Source organism: Rhinoraja longicauda, chromosome 18 (genome assembly GCF_053455715.1).
Source record: "Rhinoraja longicauda isolate Sanriku21f chromosome 18, sRhiLon1.1, whole genome shotgun sequence".
Classification (NCBI taxonomy): domain Eukaryota; kingdom Metazoa; phylum Chordata; class Chondrichthyes; order Rajiformes; family Arhynchobatidae; genus Rhinoraja; species Rhinoraja longicauda.
In genome coordinates, this window is record NC_135970.1 from 9750704 (window position 1) to 9768243 (window position 17540).

The 17540-nt window shown below is 42.2% G+C and overlaps 1 protein-coding gene across 1 annotated transcript in view; it reads right to left on the bottom strand.

Annotated features, from left to right (window-relative positions):
• The window catches only part of cat (catalase), a 41487-nt gene that overhangs the window by 2863 nt on the left and 21084 nt on the right, over positions 1–17540 (bottom strand). The window contains exons 7-12 of the mRNA XM_078415090.1: positions 16879–17070; positions 15789–15941; positions 8513–8651; positions 5351–5478; positions 2451–2558; positions 796–882 (exon numbers count right to left, since the gene is read on the bottom strand). Of these exons, the coding sequence (XP_078271216.1) occupies positions 796–882; positions 2451–2558; positions 5351–5478; positions 8513–8651; positions 15789–15941; positions 16879–17070 (807 nt within the window). The remainder of the gene's footprint in view (positions 1–795; positions 883–2450; positions 2559–5350; positions 5479–8512; positions 8652–15788; positions 15942–16878; positions 17071–17540) is intronic.

The window sequence follows — 17540 nt, forward strand, 5'->3', positions numbered from 1 at the left end:
TTAGCTACAGGGATAGGCTGGACAGAGATGAATTGTTTTATCTGGAATGCAGATGGTTGCAGGGAGACCCGATAGGTTTATAAAGTTATGAGAGGCATTGATAGGAGAGACAAAACCTTTTTCTCAGCAAGGGAGAAATCAAATACCAAAGGGAATAGTTTTAGGATGGGAGGGTCAAAGCTTAAAAGGAGGCGAGGGGCAAGTTTTTTTTTCAAAAACAGACAGTGGTGAGTGTTAGGAATCCCAGGGGTGGTGGCTGCGGCAGATATGATAGTGGCACCTAAGAGACTCTTGGATAGGCATATGCAGGGAATTGGGGAGGGAGGGAAATATGGATATATGCAGGCAGACAAGAGTTTGTCTTGGCATACTTGGCACAGACATTATGGGCCAATGCGCCTATTCTTGTGCCGCTCTGCTCCATGTTCTAATACTCAAAGAAATTTCCTTAATATTTTCCTTGATAAACTAATACCAATTTTGTGCTAATGCTCAGATTAGGTAATTGTAATTGATCATGAACAAGTTTCAAGAGAGAACACGGTGGCACAGCCGTAGAGTTGCTGCCTTACAGCTCCAGAGACCAGGGTTCAATCCTGACTACGGGTGCCATCTGTATGTTCTCCCCTTTACCTGCGTGGGTCCTCCTACACTTGGTAGAATTGTAAATTGCCCCTAGTATGTGTAGGTTAGTGTTAGTGTGCAGGAATCACTAGTCGGTGCTGACTTGATGGGCCGAAGGGCATGTTTCCACGCTGTATCTCTAAAATGTAAAGATTAGAATACATTAAGTACCTTCTGATGATTTGCAGCATTGTGCTTCTCCAGCAAAGAGGAAACTTGTGCACCAAAATCAACATGCACTTTTGTCAACAGATCCACCTACAAAGATAACATCTATAATCAGAAATACTGTAGCATTAGCATTCCATAAAGGATCATCCAATTGCATTAAATTTCTCTTCAAAGTTCTTTATGCTAAAGACTTTGCACAGAGATCAAGTTGAGGAGAGTTTGTCATTTGCACAGGTATAGTGAGGTACAGGTATAATAAAACTTGATTGCAATGGCATCAAGACAAGTAAACAGACAAAATACATACTATAAATTGTACAAGGCAGTGTAAAGAAACAATCTGCAAAACAAGATATTAGTGCAAAAATAATTAGAATCAACTCCATGGTGGTGCAAGAGGTGGCCTGCAGTATTGTAGCAGGGGTAGGATTAGGGCTGTGCAAGTCAGTTCAAAAACCTGATGATTGTAGGAAAGTAGAGTTCCTGAACCTGGTGGTGTGGGACTTCAGGCTTCAGCTCACATAGACTGCATACTTTTAAAAAAGAACTATGATAATCAGACCTGATAAATTTCCATTTGATTCATCTGCACATTAGAGCATCACTTCTGGAAATTGGACCAGAAATAATATTTATCACTGCAAGGCTAGCAGCCTGTCAGATGGAATTTTGGACATAAAAATAAAAACATTAAGGTTGGGGGAAGGACAGAGCTAGGTTTTCTGTGAAAAGGCTGAGTTCTTGCAATTATTTTAACAGCCATGTTCATCTTCATTTAATTCAACATTTAAACTGAAATGCCAACTTTAATAATCTGAATGGCCTGAAACCTGTAACTTAATTGTTTCTCTTCCCGCAGATGTTGCCTGACTCGGGATTTTCCAGCTTTGCTTTTATTTTTGAAAGTATTTCTACTCCGTTTCTTCATAGATTATGGCAGTCCACAAAAAGAAATTAGATTTAAGAACTTAACGACAAATTATTTTAAAAACAAGTTTCCTATAGGTGATCACTGAAGACTAGGAATGTAAATTAGAAGACGGATCGATGTCCATGAGAACACCATTAGTGTAGCATCTTATGATAACAGCATAGCAGATATGATAACAGCATATTTTGATAACAACATTAGTATACTGCAAAATTATAAACCTTTTGCTTCTACCATCTTAGCATCAGGCCATTTTAATTAAGAGTCTATCAATACTTTGTCCCACACGTCTTCCCCCAATGGTGGCAGTGCTACATGATGTTTGTTGTAACATGAAGTTCTTTTTCTTGCAATGGTGAAAGTACATTACTCCTAGCATTTTGCCTGAATAACGAGTGTCCAATTTTACTTTGTGTGAAGGCAGCCTATCAATGTATAAAATTACACTTTAGCTCCTTTAGTAAATGATCCCTGAAGAGGCCAGAAGAAAAAATGGAGAGAATGTATTTTGTATTTGCTTTTAATTTAAATTTCCTCTTAGAAAAACTTAAGAGCCCAGGATTTCTGACCTAGGTAAATTACCAATGGAGCAAGAAACCCAGAATATACCAATAACCCAGCAAGACTTTCAATATGCTTAAGGAATTTAAAGTATGGATTTCTCTGACAAGTGACATTAGCAAAGAAAAGCTTGAGAAAACATCTTGTTCAGTCTTCAACTCACCATTCTTCTCTGAATGAAAAGCTGAGCATCCTTGAGATGCCCTGCAACATTCTCACACAGTCTCCGGCGCTCGTCTGCATTTAGTACATTCACATAAAATCCCGTTACCTAATCCAGACAAATAAAAACTCAATCAAAAAGGTGCCCAAACAAACAACTTCCAGTTCTGTTGGAACATCATGGAATTAGAAAAGACCTCATTAGCCTAAGGTACTAAAGAAAAGACCTCATTAGCCTAAGGTACTAAACTTAAATATGTATGATCACCATTTATTTCAAACTGAAATGTACTTAAAGTTTGATAAGGATGGACCCACATGCCTAGTACTAGGTTCTGAAAGCAAAACAAACATCACAAAATTAACACTTAACTGACAATGAATTTATGCACCGTTGTCTGGATCAGTTCTGGCAGCTATTAAATTATTGCCAGTGGCAAATGGCTACTGAACCCACATGGAACATTTAAGGTTACAGACATTATCTTGAGTTTTTCCATTGTCTACATATTAAATGAATCTCCTGGCAGGTTTGACTGTCTCAAGGACTTGAGTACTTAAAGCTGTACATGCAACCCCACAATGGGCCCCGATTTAAAAAAACCTGAAAATGAGAGTCTATACTGCAATGCAGCATCAGAAATGCTAAAAAGTCTATGCTCAAAGTCACTCTGCATCCTCTTCACAGTTCACACTGCTACCCAGCTTTGGGTCATCTGCAAATCTGCTGTTACTTTTAATTTCTTCGTCTAAATCATTAATGCATGTTGTAAATAGCTGTGGTCCCAAGCCTTGCGGCACCCCACTAGTCACTGCCTGCCATTCTGAAAAGGACCCGTTAATCCCGACTCTTTGTTTCCTGTCTGCAACCAATTTTCTAACCATGTTAATACCCTACCCCCAATACCATGTGCTCTAATTTTGCCCACTTATCTCCTGTGTAGGACTTTATCAAAGGCTTTCTGAAAGTCCAGATATACTACATCCACTGGCTCTCCCTTGTCCATTTTACTTGTTACATCCTCGGATTCCAGAATATTTGTCAAGCATGATTTCCCCTTCGTAAATCCATGCTGACTTGGACCAATCCTGTTACTGCTATCCAAATACGCTGCTATTACATCTTTAATAATCGACTCCAGCATCTTCCCCGCCATTGATGTCAGGCTAACTGGTCTGTCATTCCCTGCTTTCTCTCTCCCTTTCTTAAAAAGCCAGATAACATTATCTACCCTTCAATCCACATGAACTGATCCAGAATCTATAGAACATTGGAAAATTATCACCAATGCGTCCACGATTTCTAGAGCCACCTCCTGGAGTATCCTGGGATGCAGAACATCAGGCCCTGGGGATTTATCAGCCTGCAGTCCCATCAATCTACCAACACCATTTTCTGACTAATGTGAATTTCGTTCAGTTCCTCCGTCATCCTAGGTCCTCTATCCCCTAGTACATCTGTTATTGGGACATATTCCTTGGAGTGCAGGAGGCTGAGGTGTGATCTTAGAACTCTATAAAATCTTGAGTAGGAATGGATAAGGTGAATGGGCAATGAATGCACAGTGGTCGAGCTGCAGCATCACAGACCTTGGATCAATCCTGATCTCAAGTGCTGTCTGTCTCCCCATTTGCACATTCTCCCTGTGATTGTTTTGGTTTCCTCCTAGTCCATTGGTTTCCTTCCACATCTCAAAACCGTGCTGGTTTGTCAGCTAATTGGCCTCTAAAATTGCCCCATGTGTGTAGGGAGTGAATGTGAAAGTGGGATACTAACACAGAATGCACAGAGTCTTCGCAGGGGAATTAAGAACTACAGGCATAAGTTTAAGCCAAGGGGGGTGTGGAAGTCCCAAAACTGTTGAAGGTGCTTTATTTATTAAATACATGTAATAAAGTCACCAGCGAGCGCCTTCCACGTCACAAGACCATTTCCAACACTTTGCTGTCTGCTGCTTCTCTTGGATTCTACTGAGAGTTCCAATATCCATCACTATCTCTACTACTCCCTGGCCCTAGCGCACATACCATTAACACATCTTTCCCTCACCTTCGTGTTCCGTTGCGCGCGAAATCCCGAAGACGCCAGATTGAATGCCTATCCCCACTACGCCCTGGTTCTTGCAGACTCGCCATTAACACCTTCATTGACGTTATCTTTGTATCTTGTTGCATTCGGAACAGAGAAGTCACAATCTAGTATCAATTGTTAACATTAAGTAGCTTACCTTTGTACTCTGTGAATGGAGCCAAGAAGTCCATAACTTTAGTATAATGGAAAAGTATAGATCCAGTAATTAACATATCAATCTATCTCACTCTTGTACTTTAGTAATTATCTTTTTGATGTATAAATGCTCTGCTGAACCGCCTTAATTTTAGAGTTCTGATCACAGCTTTTGACTGTGACACTCTCTCCTTGTGCAAGTAAAATATATTCACTGCTGATGGTTAATCAAGTCATCCACGAGTCTTATTGAATGGTTTGACTTTGACAGAGGAAAGATTTAAATGAAACCCGAGGGGGTATTTTTTCCTAGGTGCTGGTGGGAATATGGAACAAGCTGCCACAGGATGTAGTTGGGGCGCATACAACAGCATTTAAAAGACATTTGAATAAGTACATGGATAGGAAAGGTTCAGAAGGATATTGGTAAAATACAGGCAAGTGGGACATCTTGGTTAGCATGGATGATTTTGGCCAAAAGGCCCGTTACTGCGCAATATGACTACTTAATATAGCAAGCGTGTATAGAATCTGTGACCAGAAACTGTGTTTCACCAAATTATGATCAGCACAATGCATAATGCCCAGTTGGCTCAAGAGGTATATTTCTGCTGTGTGAAAAGTGGCACTAAGAAAAAGCCCTGACCACAAAAGTCTAATTCTATTGTACTCACTTGGCAAAAATCATCCTCATTTGTGCTGTATCGAGCAATATCATTTGTTACAGCCAGAGAGTGCTCAATGGCCAGAGGCTGAATTTCAGGGGCACTAAAACTATTTGGGTAATAATTTGGAGCTCCACCTGCAAAGGAGAGCAGAATACATTTATTTATATACAAGTACATTATTCAAGATCACATTGAATGGTGGTGCTGGCTCGAAGGGACGAATAGCCTACTCCTGCACCTATTGTCTATTATTCCAATTTTCTTCAAGAAAGCACTATTTTGCTCATGAACAAGCAGGAGAGGTTCTCATGACTGCTCACTTGAGTTCACCATCACACCTACCCAGGAAAACAAAGGTGCCAATTCCAAACCAGTCACTGCTTAAAGAGGAAGAAGACCAGCCCTGGCTCAAACAGCTGTGGTAGGAGAGCAAAAACTTTTCCCTGTGTCTCTGGCAGAGAGGTTGACAGGGAAGAAAACAGAAAGAATCTGTATTCTCATTTTGACACAATCCAAAAGATGTCTGCTGGGAAATGTAAACATGGCCATCAATAGGAAAGTATCAAAGCCACTTGTTTCATGTGGTTTGAAAGCTATTCACTATCCAAAGCAACATTTCTTACAATTTAAAATCAAAACTGTTAAGACAACATATAGCTGTTCACTTTGTCAAGTAACAGGTTGGGGGTTCAATAGGTGTAGCGGAAAAGTTAAGTTGAGCACAATAAAATCACAGGACTGACCTGAAAATGGAACTCTTATCCTGCAAGTCATCATGTGATGTTTATACCATAATTATGTAATTACATCTTGCCCTTTGGGCTTTGTACTCTGCCCAGAGAGATAGATAAACAACTAAAACATGTTTACAAAACTGCAGTTTGTTTAAATACTGAAGGTTAAGGCTCTTCACTACCCTCCCCCACTTCCTGCATAACAAAATTAAAGAAAATGTATACATAATGTCTAACATAGCTGAATGTTGCAACAAAAAAAAAAGTAGTTTGATAAGATTTCACAAAGAAACAGAATTATTTGTGATTCAACATTTTTTATTTTGTAACGGATCTTTGAAAATATCCTTAGCAACGCTTCAGTTTAGGGATTAATGTTCGGCTTTAGTTTATTGGCAGTTAGTGTGTCCTGACGAGTCAACCACATTTGGCCAGTCATTACCAGGCCAGACCATTTTTGGATGCAGAGTTTCTCACATAATGGATGTTAACAAAGATGTTTATGCAGTAAACTCTGCAGTTTATACAGAGGCTAAATGCAAATTGGAGGAACAGCCTCTCATATTTCACTTGGGCAGCTTACAGCCCGGTGGTATGAAAATCGATTTCTCTAACTTCAGCTAACCCGACATTCCCTGTCTCTATCCCTCCCCCACCCAAGTTGCACTAGCTTCTCGTTTTCACCCAACAAATGGCCTGTTTCCTTTATCATCGTTACTTTTTTTGCATATCTTTCATTCATTGTTTTTTATCTCACTACATCATTGTCTATATCTCTCATTTCCCTTATCCCTAACCAGTCTGAAGAAGGGTCTCGATCCAAAACATCACCCATTCCAAGTTTGTGGATGACACAAAGCTGGGTGTCGGTGTCAGTGTGAGCTGTGAGGAGGATGTTGGGGTGACTTGAATAGGTTGGGCGAGTGGGCAGATGCAGTATAATGTGGATAAATGTGAGATTATCCACTTTGGTGGCAAGAACAGGAAGACAGATTACCAGCCGAATGGTGTCAGATTAGGAAAGGGGGAGGTGCATCGAGACCTGGGTGGCCTTGTACATCAGTCACTGAAATTAAGTATGCAGGCAGTGAAGAAAGCTAATGGTATGTTGGCCTTCATTGCGAGGATTTGGGTTTAGGAGCAAGGATTTGTACAGCATTTGTACAGGGTCCTGGTGAGACCACACCTGGAGTATTGTGTGCAGTTTTGGTCTCCTAATTTGAGGAATAACATTATTACTATTGAGGGAGTGCAGCGTAGGTTCACCAGGTTAATTCCCGGGATGATGGGACTGACATATGATGAAAGGATGGGTCGGCTGGGCTTGTATTCACTGGAATTTAGATGAGAGGGGATCTTATAGAAACATAAAATTCTTAAGGGATTGGGCAAGCTAGATGGAGGAAAAATGTTCCCCGTTGGGGGAGTCCAGAACCAGGGGTCACAGTTTAAAAAAAGGGGTAGGCCATTTAAGGCTGAGATGAGGATGAGTTGTGAATCTCTGGAATTCTCTGCCACAGAAGGCAGTAGAGGCTAATTCACTGGATGTTTTCAAGAGAGTTAGATTTAGCTCTTGGGGCTAATGGAATCAAGGGATACGGGAAAAAAGCAGGAACGGGGTACTGATTTTGGATGATCAGCCATGATCATATTGAATGGCAGTTCGAAGGGCCGACTCCTGCACCTATTTTTCCATGTTTCATTCCTTCTCTCCAGAGATGCTGCCGGGAATGTCCCGCTGAGTTACTCCAGCATTTTGTGTCTATCTTCGGTTTAAACCAGCATCTGCAGCTCCTTCCTACACACTCCTATGCAGTAATCTAAATGGTTTGTGGTAATTTAAAAAAAAATTAACATTTAAATTTAATGGAATTTGAACTTTGGTCCAGCAGATCAGAAACCTGGATTCGAACCAGAGACCACTGTTCCTGCAGCCCAGTTCTCGTAACAATGAAACAAATCTGGTTAATTTTATTAAAAATCCTCACTGTATAACTCTACCATAATCTCTTCAAAATGTTCTATACTCCAATGACAGTTGGTTAAAGACATGCTTTACAATTAGTGTTGTCACTTTAGACTTGAGATACAGTGTACAAACAGGCTCTCCGGATCACTGAATCCACGTCGACAATAGCAATATCCTGCACATAAGGAACAAGTTACAATTTTACAAAAGCCAATTAACCTACAAACTTGGACGTCTTTGGAGTGTGGGAGGAAACCGTAGCACCCAGAGAAAACCCACGCAGTCACATGAAGAACATACAAACTCTATACAGACAGCTCCTGTAGTCAGGATTGAATCCGGTTCTGTGGCGCTGCAAGACAGCAACTCCACCGCTGCACCACTGTGCTGCCCAGCCTAATATCATCTTTTGGACTACTTTACAAAACAAAATCCAAGCAGCAAGAGGACGATACAAGTACTTACCCTGGTTATCAGTTGAGCACATTGGTCCATCCCTTTGATAGTTAGCGACCCGACACTTAAATGGGCAGTTCACAGGCAGCTGAAGATAATTGGCACCCAGGCGGTGCCTATGAGTATCAGGGTAAGAAAACAAGCGACCCTATGCAAGATTGGGAAAAGATCACAGTAAGTTGTTGCATTAAATTAGATCCTTACAGTGCATTCAGAAAGTATTTAGACCCCTTCACTTTTTCCAACAGTTTGCTACGTTACAGCCTTATTTTAAAATTGATTACATTCATTTTTATTATCATTAATCTGCACACAATACCCCATAATAAAAAAGCAAAAACAGGTGTTTAGAAATCTTTGCAAAGTAATTAAAAAGAAATAACTGAAATATCACATTTACATAAGTATTCAGACCCTTTACTCGGTACTTTGTTGAGGCACCTTTGGCAGCGATTACAGCCTCAAATCTTCTTGGGTCTGACGCTACAAGCTTGGCACACCTGTATTTGGGTAATTTCTCCCATTCTTCTCTGCAGATCTCTCAAGTTCTATCAGGTTGGATGGGGAGCGTCGATGCATTTTCAGGTCCCTCCAGAGATGTTCGATCGGGTTCAAGTCCGGGCTCCGGCTCGGCCAGTCAAGGACATTCACAGACTTGTCACGAAGCCACTCCTGCGTTGTCTTGGCTCGTTGTCCTGTTGGAAGGTGAACCTCCACCCCAGTCTGAGGTCCAGAATGCTTTGGAGCAAGTTTTCATCATCTGTACTTTGCTCCGTTATTCTTTCCCTCGATCCTGACTAGTCTCCCAGTTCCTGCCGCTGAAAAACATCCCCATAGCATGATGCCACCACCATGCTTCACCGTAGGGATGATATTGGCCAGGTGATGAGCGGTGCCTGGTTTCCTCCAGACGTGAAGCTTGGCATTCAGGACAAAGAGTTCAATCTTGGTTTCATCAGACCAGAGAATCTTGTTTCTCATGGTCTGAGGTGCCTCTTGGCAAATTCCAAGCAGGCTGTCATGTGCCTTTTACTGAGGAGTGGCTTCCGTCTGGCCACTCTACCATAAAGGCCTGATTGGTGGAATGCTGCAGATATAGTTGTCCTTCTGGAAGGTTCTCCCTTCTTCACAGAGGAACTCTGGAGCTCTGTCAGAATGACCATCGGGTTCTTGATCACCTCCCTGACCAAGGCCCTTCTTCCCCGATTGCTCAGTTTGGCCGGGCGGCCAGCTCTATGAATAGTCCTGGTGGTTCCAAAGTTCTTCCATTTAAGATTGACGGAGGCCACTGTGCTCTTCGGGACATGCAATGCTGCAGAAATTGTTTTATACCCTTCCCCAAATCTGTGTCTTGACACAATCCTGTCTGAGGTCTACGGACAATTCCTTCGTCTTCATGGCTTGGTTTTTGCTCTGACATACACTTAACTATGGGAGCATATACAAACAGGTGTGTGCCTTTCCAAATCATGTCCAATCAATTCAATTTAATTTACCACTGGTGGACTCCAATCAAGTTGTAGAAACACAAAGGATAATCAATGGAAACAGGATTAACCCAAGTTCAATTTTGAGGGTCATAGCAAAGGGTCTGAATACTTATGTAAATGTGATATTTCAGTTATTTCTTTTTAATTACTTTGCAAAAATATCTAAACATCTGTTTTTGCTTCTTCATTCTGGTGTATTGTGTATAGATTTATGATTAAAAAAAAAGAATTTAATTCATTTTAAAATAAGGCTGTAACGAAACAAAATGTGGAATGTGAAGGGGTCGAATACTTTCGGAATGGACTGTATAAACTATAATCAAAAGGCATATTGACAAGGGGAAAATTCCCTGACAGAGATGTAGCCAGCTCAACATGACTATTCACCACGTTATCACATTAACACCTACATTAGCCAGAAAGGATGCACAACTAAAAACATGAGACCAGCAGGCAGTGAGAACTATGCCTTTCTTTCTACTTTGTTCCCCAAAGCTCCTTCCTGCCAATAAACTGCACAGTCTTGCCTATGTAAAGACAAACAATCTCAAATTACTTGTACCTTTTGGATCTAAATTCATCTCATTCCCCAATGACTATCTAATTTAGGATATGCTGTACATGGAGAAAAGTGACATGACCAGATGTTTTCAACTAAACATAGCACAAAAAGTAAGGAAATTTGTGTTTGGTAGATTATTTCTTTGTTGTAACAATGCTTCTTGGCAATAAATCTTATACCGTTGGAAAGCCTGTTTATTTCCCTTTTAAATGGTGCCACATTTGTAAGGAACATGCATTTGTGGGATGAGCAGCAGAGCTGAGTATGTGGGTTGCGCCCATGAAAAATCTGCCAAATCTTCTCTGCCAATGCCAAACAGCTTATTCTGCCATTGACTCTTGTTCGGTGTTGTTTGGTGGATTGGATGATTGAAGTCTGAAGAACAAGACATATTGGCAATTTAACAATTTATTCATTTAATAAACAGGAGCCTCAGTAGCATGTGGAAGAACCATACACAGCCACAACAGCCTGGCACCTCCTCTTCATGCTGGTCACCAGCCTGGTCACACACTGTTGTGGGATGGCATCCCATTCTTCAACCAGCATTTGTCGCAAGTCAGCCAACGTGGTTGTGTTGGTCACTCTGTCACGAACAGCACGCCCAAGCTGATCCCACAAGTGTTCAATGGGGTTGAGGTCAGGACTGCTGGCAGGCCATTCCATCCTCTCCACTCCCAAATTCTGGAGGTAGTCTCTGAGAAACCCTGCTCTGTGGGGGCGAGCATTGTCATCTTGGAGGATAGAGTTCGGTCCCAGACTGTGGAGATATGGGATTGCCACTGGTTGCAGAATCTCATCTCGATATCTCTCTGCATTGAGATTGCCTCCAATGATGACAAGCCTCGTTTTTCCAGTGAGGGAGATGCCGCCCCACACCATCACACTGCCTCCACCAAAAGATGTTACTCTATCGGTGCAGCAATCAGCATAGCGTTCTCCGCGTCTTCTCCACACTTTGACCCTATGATCCAACTGCCGTAGGCAGAATCTGGACTCATCGCTGAACATAACGTTCCTCCACATGTTCAGGTCCCAGTGCACGTGTTGCCGACACCAGCGCAAACGGGCCTGATGGTGAAGGGCAGTCATGGCAGGCCTCCTGGCAGCCCTATGAGACCGGAGATCGGCTGCGTGCAGTCTGTTCCGAATTGTCTGGGCAGAGAGCCGTCGGCCATATCGTCCTGCAAACCTTGACTGCAAATCTGTAGAAGACAGCCTACGGTTCCTAAGTGCTGACAGGGTGAGGAAACGGTCTTCTTCGGGTGTCGTCTTCTTGGGACGCCCACTTCGCGGCCTGTCTCTGACACCCCCCGTTATATGGAACTTGGCCTTCACTTTGGAGATGGTACTAGGGCTCACTCCAAATAATGCCGCAACTTGGTTTTGCGGAACACCAGCTTGAAGTTGCCCTATCGCACGGGCCCTATCCAGATCAGTCAAACGTGGCATGCCGATTCTTGGAGCAGACACCTACTGACCACTGTAGCAGGGCCCATGCTCACAGATGCTGCCAATCAGGTGCCAATCAGGCACCTGATTGTCAGCACCTGGGGGTACCAGAAACGCAAAACAAGAGTCACTAGCAACAGCAGAATAAGCTGTTTGGCATTGGCAGAGATTTGGCAAATATTTCATGGGCGCAACCCATATACTCAGCTCTGCTGCTCATCCCACAAATGCATGTTCCTTACAAATGTGGCACCATTTGAAAGGGAAATAAACAGGCTTTCCAACGGTATAAGATTTATTGCCAAGAAGCATTGTTACAACAAAGAAATAATCTACCAAACACAAATTTCCTTACTTTTTGTGCTATGTTTATTAACACAATCTGCTTCCTGTGCGACTTGAACTGTTTCACTGCTAACATACAAGGATAGGCCTGAAATAATAAATATACAGAAACTACTTCATAAAAAAGTCCCAGTGTGGTCGGGGCTCCCGACATTGAAGCCCCCGGATGGCAGAGAAAATCCCGCGGCCTCCGCGCGGACGGTGAAAGGTCCGCGGCGGGCCGACCCAAGCCCCGTGATTCGGGGCGGGCGAAGACTCTGCCGCTGCTGGAGCTCCCGATGTCGGCCCCCACCCAGGCAGGGCCTGCGAGTTTCCGATATCCATGCGGCCCACGGCCGAAGAACACTCCGGAGACGAGTCGCAGCATCTCCCGCAGCGCCACCACAGCCTCCGAAGGCAGCCAGCTCCGCAGATGGTAAGTATGCGGCTCTGCGAACCAGAGCCCAGGTGGTCCCAGCTGGAGGCCGCCAGCTCCAGGTGTTTGGCCTATGGTAGGCTGCAGCGGGAATGGAGACACGACGCAGAAAACAAAGGTCGGGTCTCCGTTCGGAAGAAACAATTTTACATTTCTCCCCCCCCCCCCCCCCACATAACACACAACCACAAAAAACACCACATCACATCTAAACACTACAATTAAGACAAAAAACAACAAAAGACAAACGGACTGCAGGCAAGCCGCAGCTGTTAGGGCAACGCAACTCTACAATCTCTAACTTTGTTTGGCAAAAGACAATGAACCTGGAACTATGCCACAAATACTGTTATTTTGTGGTTTGCAGTTTAAACGGTCAAAAAAGCAATTCTGATATCTGAAAGATACAATGCATTTTTAGAAGCAAGCATCCTCAATGTGTGATGTCTGGCCAGCAAGTCAATGGAGAAACACTACCTAACTACAAAGCATGGGAAAATGTTCCACACTTTTGTTGCTTCTAATCTTAGATTTCACAGCTGGCTCTGGAACAGGGGTGGACTGGGATGAAAAATGGAATCACTGACCATTTAAAAACAAACCACCAATTTTTGATTAAAAGCATTACACCAAGTGTATTGATGATTTCATTTTATTCAGAACTATTTCAAGACGTCTCGTGGAAGGGTTGTGGCAATAATACTAAAATTAAGCGTCTGATGAATTGCTCTGGGTGGTGCCTAGTATTGACATCTCCTAAAAGGACGGTTTTGAACTTACTAAAAAGATGAAGCAAACAAGGATAAGGATACAGCCAGTAATCTAAAAGTATTGGGTCAGCGATAAACAATACAGGAGATAGAATTAAGGAGGAGCCCCAAAATCAGCTTTCATTCTCACCACCAACCCTAACTTTGAAAGTTGTTTTAGAAAATAAAGCTGAATGACAATTGTACCTTAAGTTTGAAAATTTTAAGCTCAGAATAGTTGTTTGAGAGGGCTGTCAGAGGAATGAAGTTCTAAATCTTTCTAATGAAACTTGCCCAGTCAATTACCTGTATCAGGGAAGTCCCAAGATTCCCCTCAAAAAATCAAAATTCATCTAATAAATAGTACTTTTATTTTTAAATCACTGGTTCACAAGACTTTTATATTTCAGCAACTTTCAATTCAGGTCATTTCCCCCATAGTTCTGAGACTTCATCTCCACTAGAAAAAACAAAACTAAGAACACAAGTGAGCAGAATGTTTGAAAATTAACTTTGGAACAGCAAAATGTAACTATGAATAATTATCTGCGTTTCCCACATTACACTTGTTCTATTATTGTTTAAATGCTGTTTTTGCAGAAACCCAAAACCTAAATCTAGGAGGCCTAAGTAGCTTTTCAGTCAAAGATTCAACAAGGCCAAGTGACAATATAAAGATCTGGTTTAAAAAACAAGTTGCCAGTCAGTCACAAGAATACTTAACATGCAAGCAACTGGAATTCACAAAGGTGTTCTGAAAAATGAAAAGGTATTAATATCAAAGGATTAAAAACAAACATTTTAATTAGGATCAGTGAGCCAAGTTGGGCTAAATAGTTTCCCTCATCCAAATCAATGCCAAATTCCCATTTGTCCAATAGTACTTCACAAGGTGTAACATTCACCCACCATGCTATCTAGAAAGCAGGCCACTGAAATAAGTCCTTTCGTCCAGACGTTTTGATATCCACTGCAAGTGTGCATATGGTAGAGAGCAAGTAAAATACAAAATCTTCACTATATTGTGCAAAATATCGATGCAGCACTGGCCAATTTAAAGGGATCTGAAATCTCGAAGAGCATTAATTTCCCACTCCTAGATATTTCCTGATCGTTAAACATCAACCGCAGGATAGGATACTAGTGAGGTGTAGACCAAACAGTATAGGGTTCACGTTCCTCAGGTTCAGAAACCCTTTTCTGTAGACAATGTTTCTATACATTGAATTCCATTTCACTAGTTGTCATGATGGCAAGCTTACAATTTAGGTTGAGGTCTACAGTTAATCAACAGTGCATCAACAGCTGAACTGTACACATGTACTAAGGCAACAAAATGATTGAAAGCCAAGTCTTGGGTATTCTCACCAGCTTTTCCAGTGACCTGGCTTTTGGGACTCAGGTTTTCTCCAATCCAGGATTAGTTGAGGGTAAATAAAGTTTCACCGTTGCAGCGATCTTACAAAAGAACATGTCCACAGGCCCACGATGTCTGTGCTGAACATAATGCCTACTTAAATTAATCCCTTTTGCCTGCACATGCTCTGTATCCTTCCCTACTTTTGCATCTACACAAAAGCCTCAAACATCAGTATTTTACCTGTTTCCAAGTCGTATCCTGGCAGCACATTCCAGGTGCCCATCACCAAAAAAAATGGCGCCACACAACTCTTTTAATCTTTGCTCCTCTTACCTTAAAGCTATTCCCTTTAGTTTAGTTTAGAGATACAGCGTAGAAACAGCCCCTTCAGTCCACCGGGTCTGTGCCGACCAGCGATCCCTGCACGTTAACACAATCCTACACCCACTAGGGACAATTTTTACATTTACCAAGCCAATTAACCTACAAACCTGTACGTCTTGAGTGTGGGACGAAACCAAAGATCTCAGAAAACCCACGCAGGTCACAGGGAAAATGTACAAACTCCGTACAGACAGAACCCGTAGTCGGGATCGAACCTGGGTCTCTGGCGCTGCATTCACTGTAAGGCAGCAACTCTACCGCTATGTCTTTGAAATTTCCACCCCATGGAAAAAAAGTACCAACTGCCTACCATATATGTATGATTTCCTTTTTATCAACTTCTATCAGGTCTCCCCTTCACTTCTGATGCTCCAAAGAAAACAATCCAAGTTTGTTCATTCTATCCCTAGAGCTGATATCTTCTAATCAAGACTGTGCCCTTGTAAATCTGTTCTGCACTCTCTCTAAAGTCTCCACTTCCTTCAAGTAGTGGGGCAACAAGAACCAGAGAGAGATTTTTCAGCATACCTGAAGCATCTTGTCAGGACTAGGTTCAATGCCTGGGGGCATGTTACTGGGATCAAAGGCTATTTGTTCCACATCTGCAAAATAGTTGACAGGGTTCTTGTTGAGGACAAGCTGCCCCACAGGGATTAGTGGGAACTCCTTGTGAGGCCAAGTCTGCAACAAATCAGAAGATACATTTAATAGAAAGAAAACTGAACAGTAATTCCAGTGCAGGACCATTTCTTCTAAAGTAAGCCTTCAATCGTCTTCCAAACCTTCCATTAGGCTCCTGTGTGATTGAGCAAAAGCATTGTGCTCCAACTTAAACATTTGCCATACTTTTGAAGCAAAAGTGTCCTATCGATTCGCCAAAGATCAAAAAGCTACATCAAGGACATTTTGTTAATTTACTAAACTGTTCAGTCACATTCAGATTCCACACATATGTCAATATCGGGAAGTCAGATAGTCTGAAGGCGGATAAGTCAGCCTGATTTCATCATATCATATCATCATATATATACAGCCGGAAACAGGCCTTTTTCGGCCCACCAAGTCCGTGCCGCCCAGCGATCCCCGTACATTAACACTATCCTACACCCACTAGGGACAATTTTTACATTTACCCAGCCAATTAACCTACATACCTGTACGTCTTTGGAGTGTGGGAGGAAACCGAAGATCTCGGAGAAAACCCACGCAGGTCACGGGGAGAACGTACAAACTCCTTACAGTGCAGCACCTGTAGTCAGGATCGAACCTGAGTCTCCGGCGCTGCATTCGCTGTAAAGCAGCAACTCTACCGCTGCGCTACCGTGCCGCCCCAAAATTCAGTGGTTGGTAAGATTTTAAGAGCTCATTAAGGATGAGGTTTCAGAATATTTAGAAACTTGATAAGATTAGCTGAAGTCAGCAAGGTTTGTGAAGGGGAGATCTTGTCTGACAAATCTGTGGAATTCTTTGAGGAAGTAAATAGCAGGTTGGACAAGTGGAGAGTCAGTAGATGTTGTTTACTTGGGTTTTCAGAAGACCTTTGATATGGTGCTGCACATGAAGTGCTAAACAACATGAAATTATAGGGAAGATACTATCTGCAAAATCCAAGACTGACCTTTGTCACATCAAAGGGATTCCACCGATGCACTCTTGCTTCTTGAAAGCTCATGACTTGGATATACATGGACCATGATGGGGGATTCCCAGTAGCTATGGCATTGTAAAGGTCTCGAATAGAATAGTCGGGATCATCAGAAGCCAGACAACCAGCTGCTTCCACAGAAAGATTTTTGATGCCTTGATTTGTCTGTGGAAAAAAACAAATGAATGAATTCAAATAACTGCGTTATTTGCACTGGATTTTGAAACCTCAAAACATTTATTTGATTCAAAGTAGCAAGTGCCTGGCTCAAAACGGAATGAAAAAAAATGTGTTTTATGCTGCTTTGACATCCCCATTTAGGAACTGCAGTTGTCCAAAATCAACATGACATCATGAACAGTTCTCTACATGCAGGTACACCATACCTCCACCTACCAGCTTAATTATTCAGGAACTCAGTGCTACAGCAAAGTCACATGCCAAACTTTGATTTGCTGGACACAAACAATGGAGGTCCTGTGCTAGTACTTCACAAAGATCAGGGCTCCATGGCTAACTTGGCTCCTTCATGCCCTTTGTGCCAATAAACCTGTCCAGATGTGCTCAGTCATTTAGTGCCATAGTTCGGATTCCACTATCAAAGGTTTCTCAAACTAATTAAACAGCTATTTCAG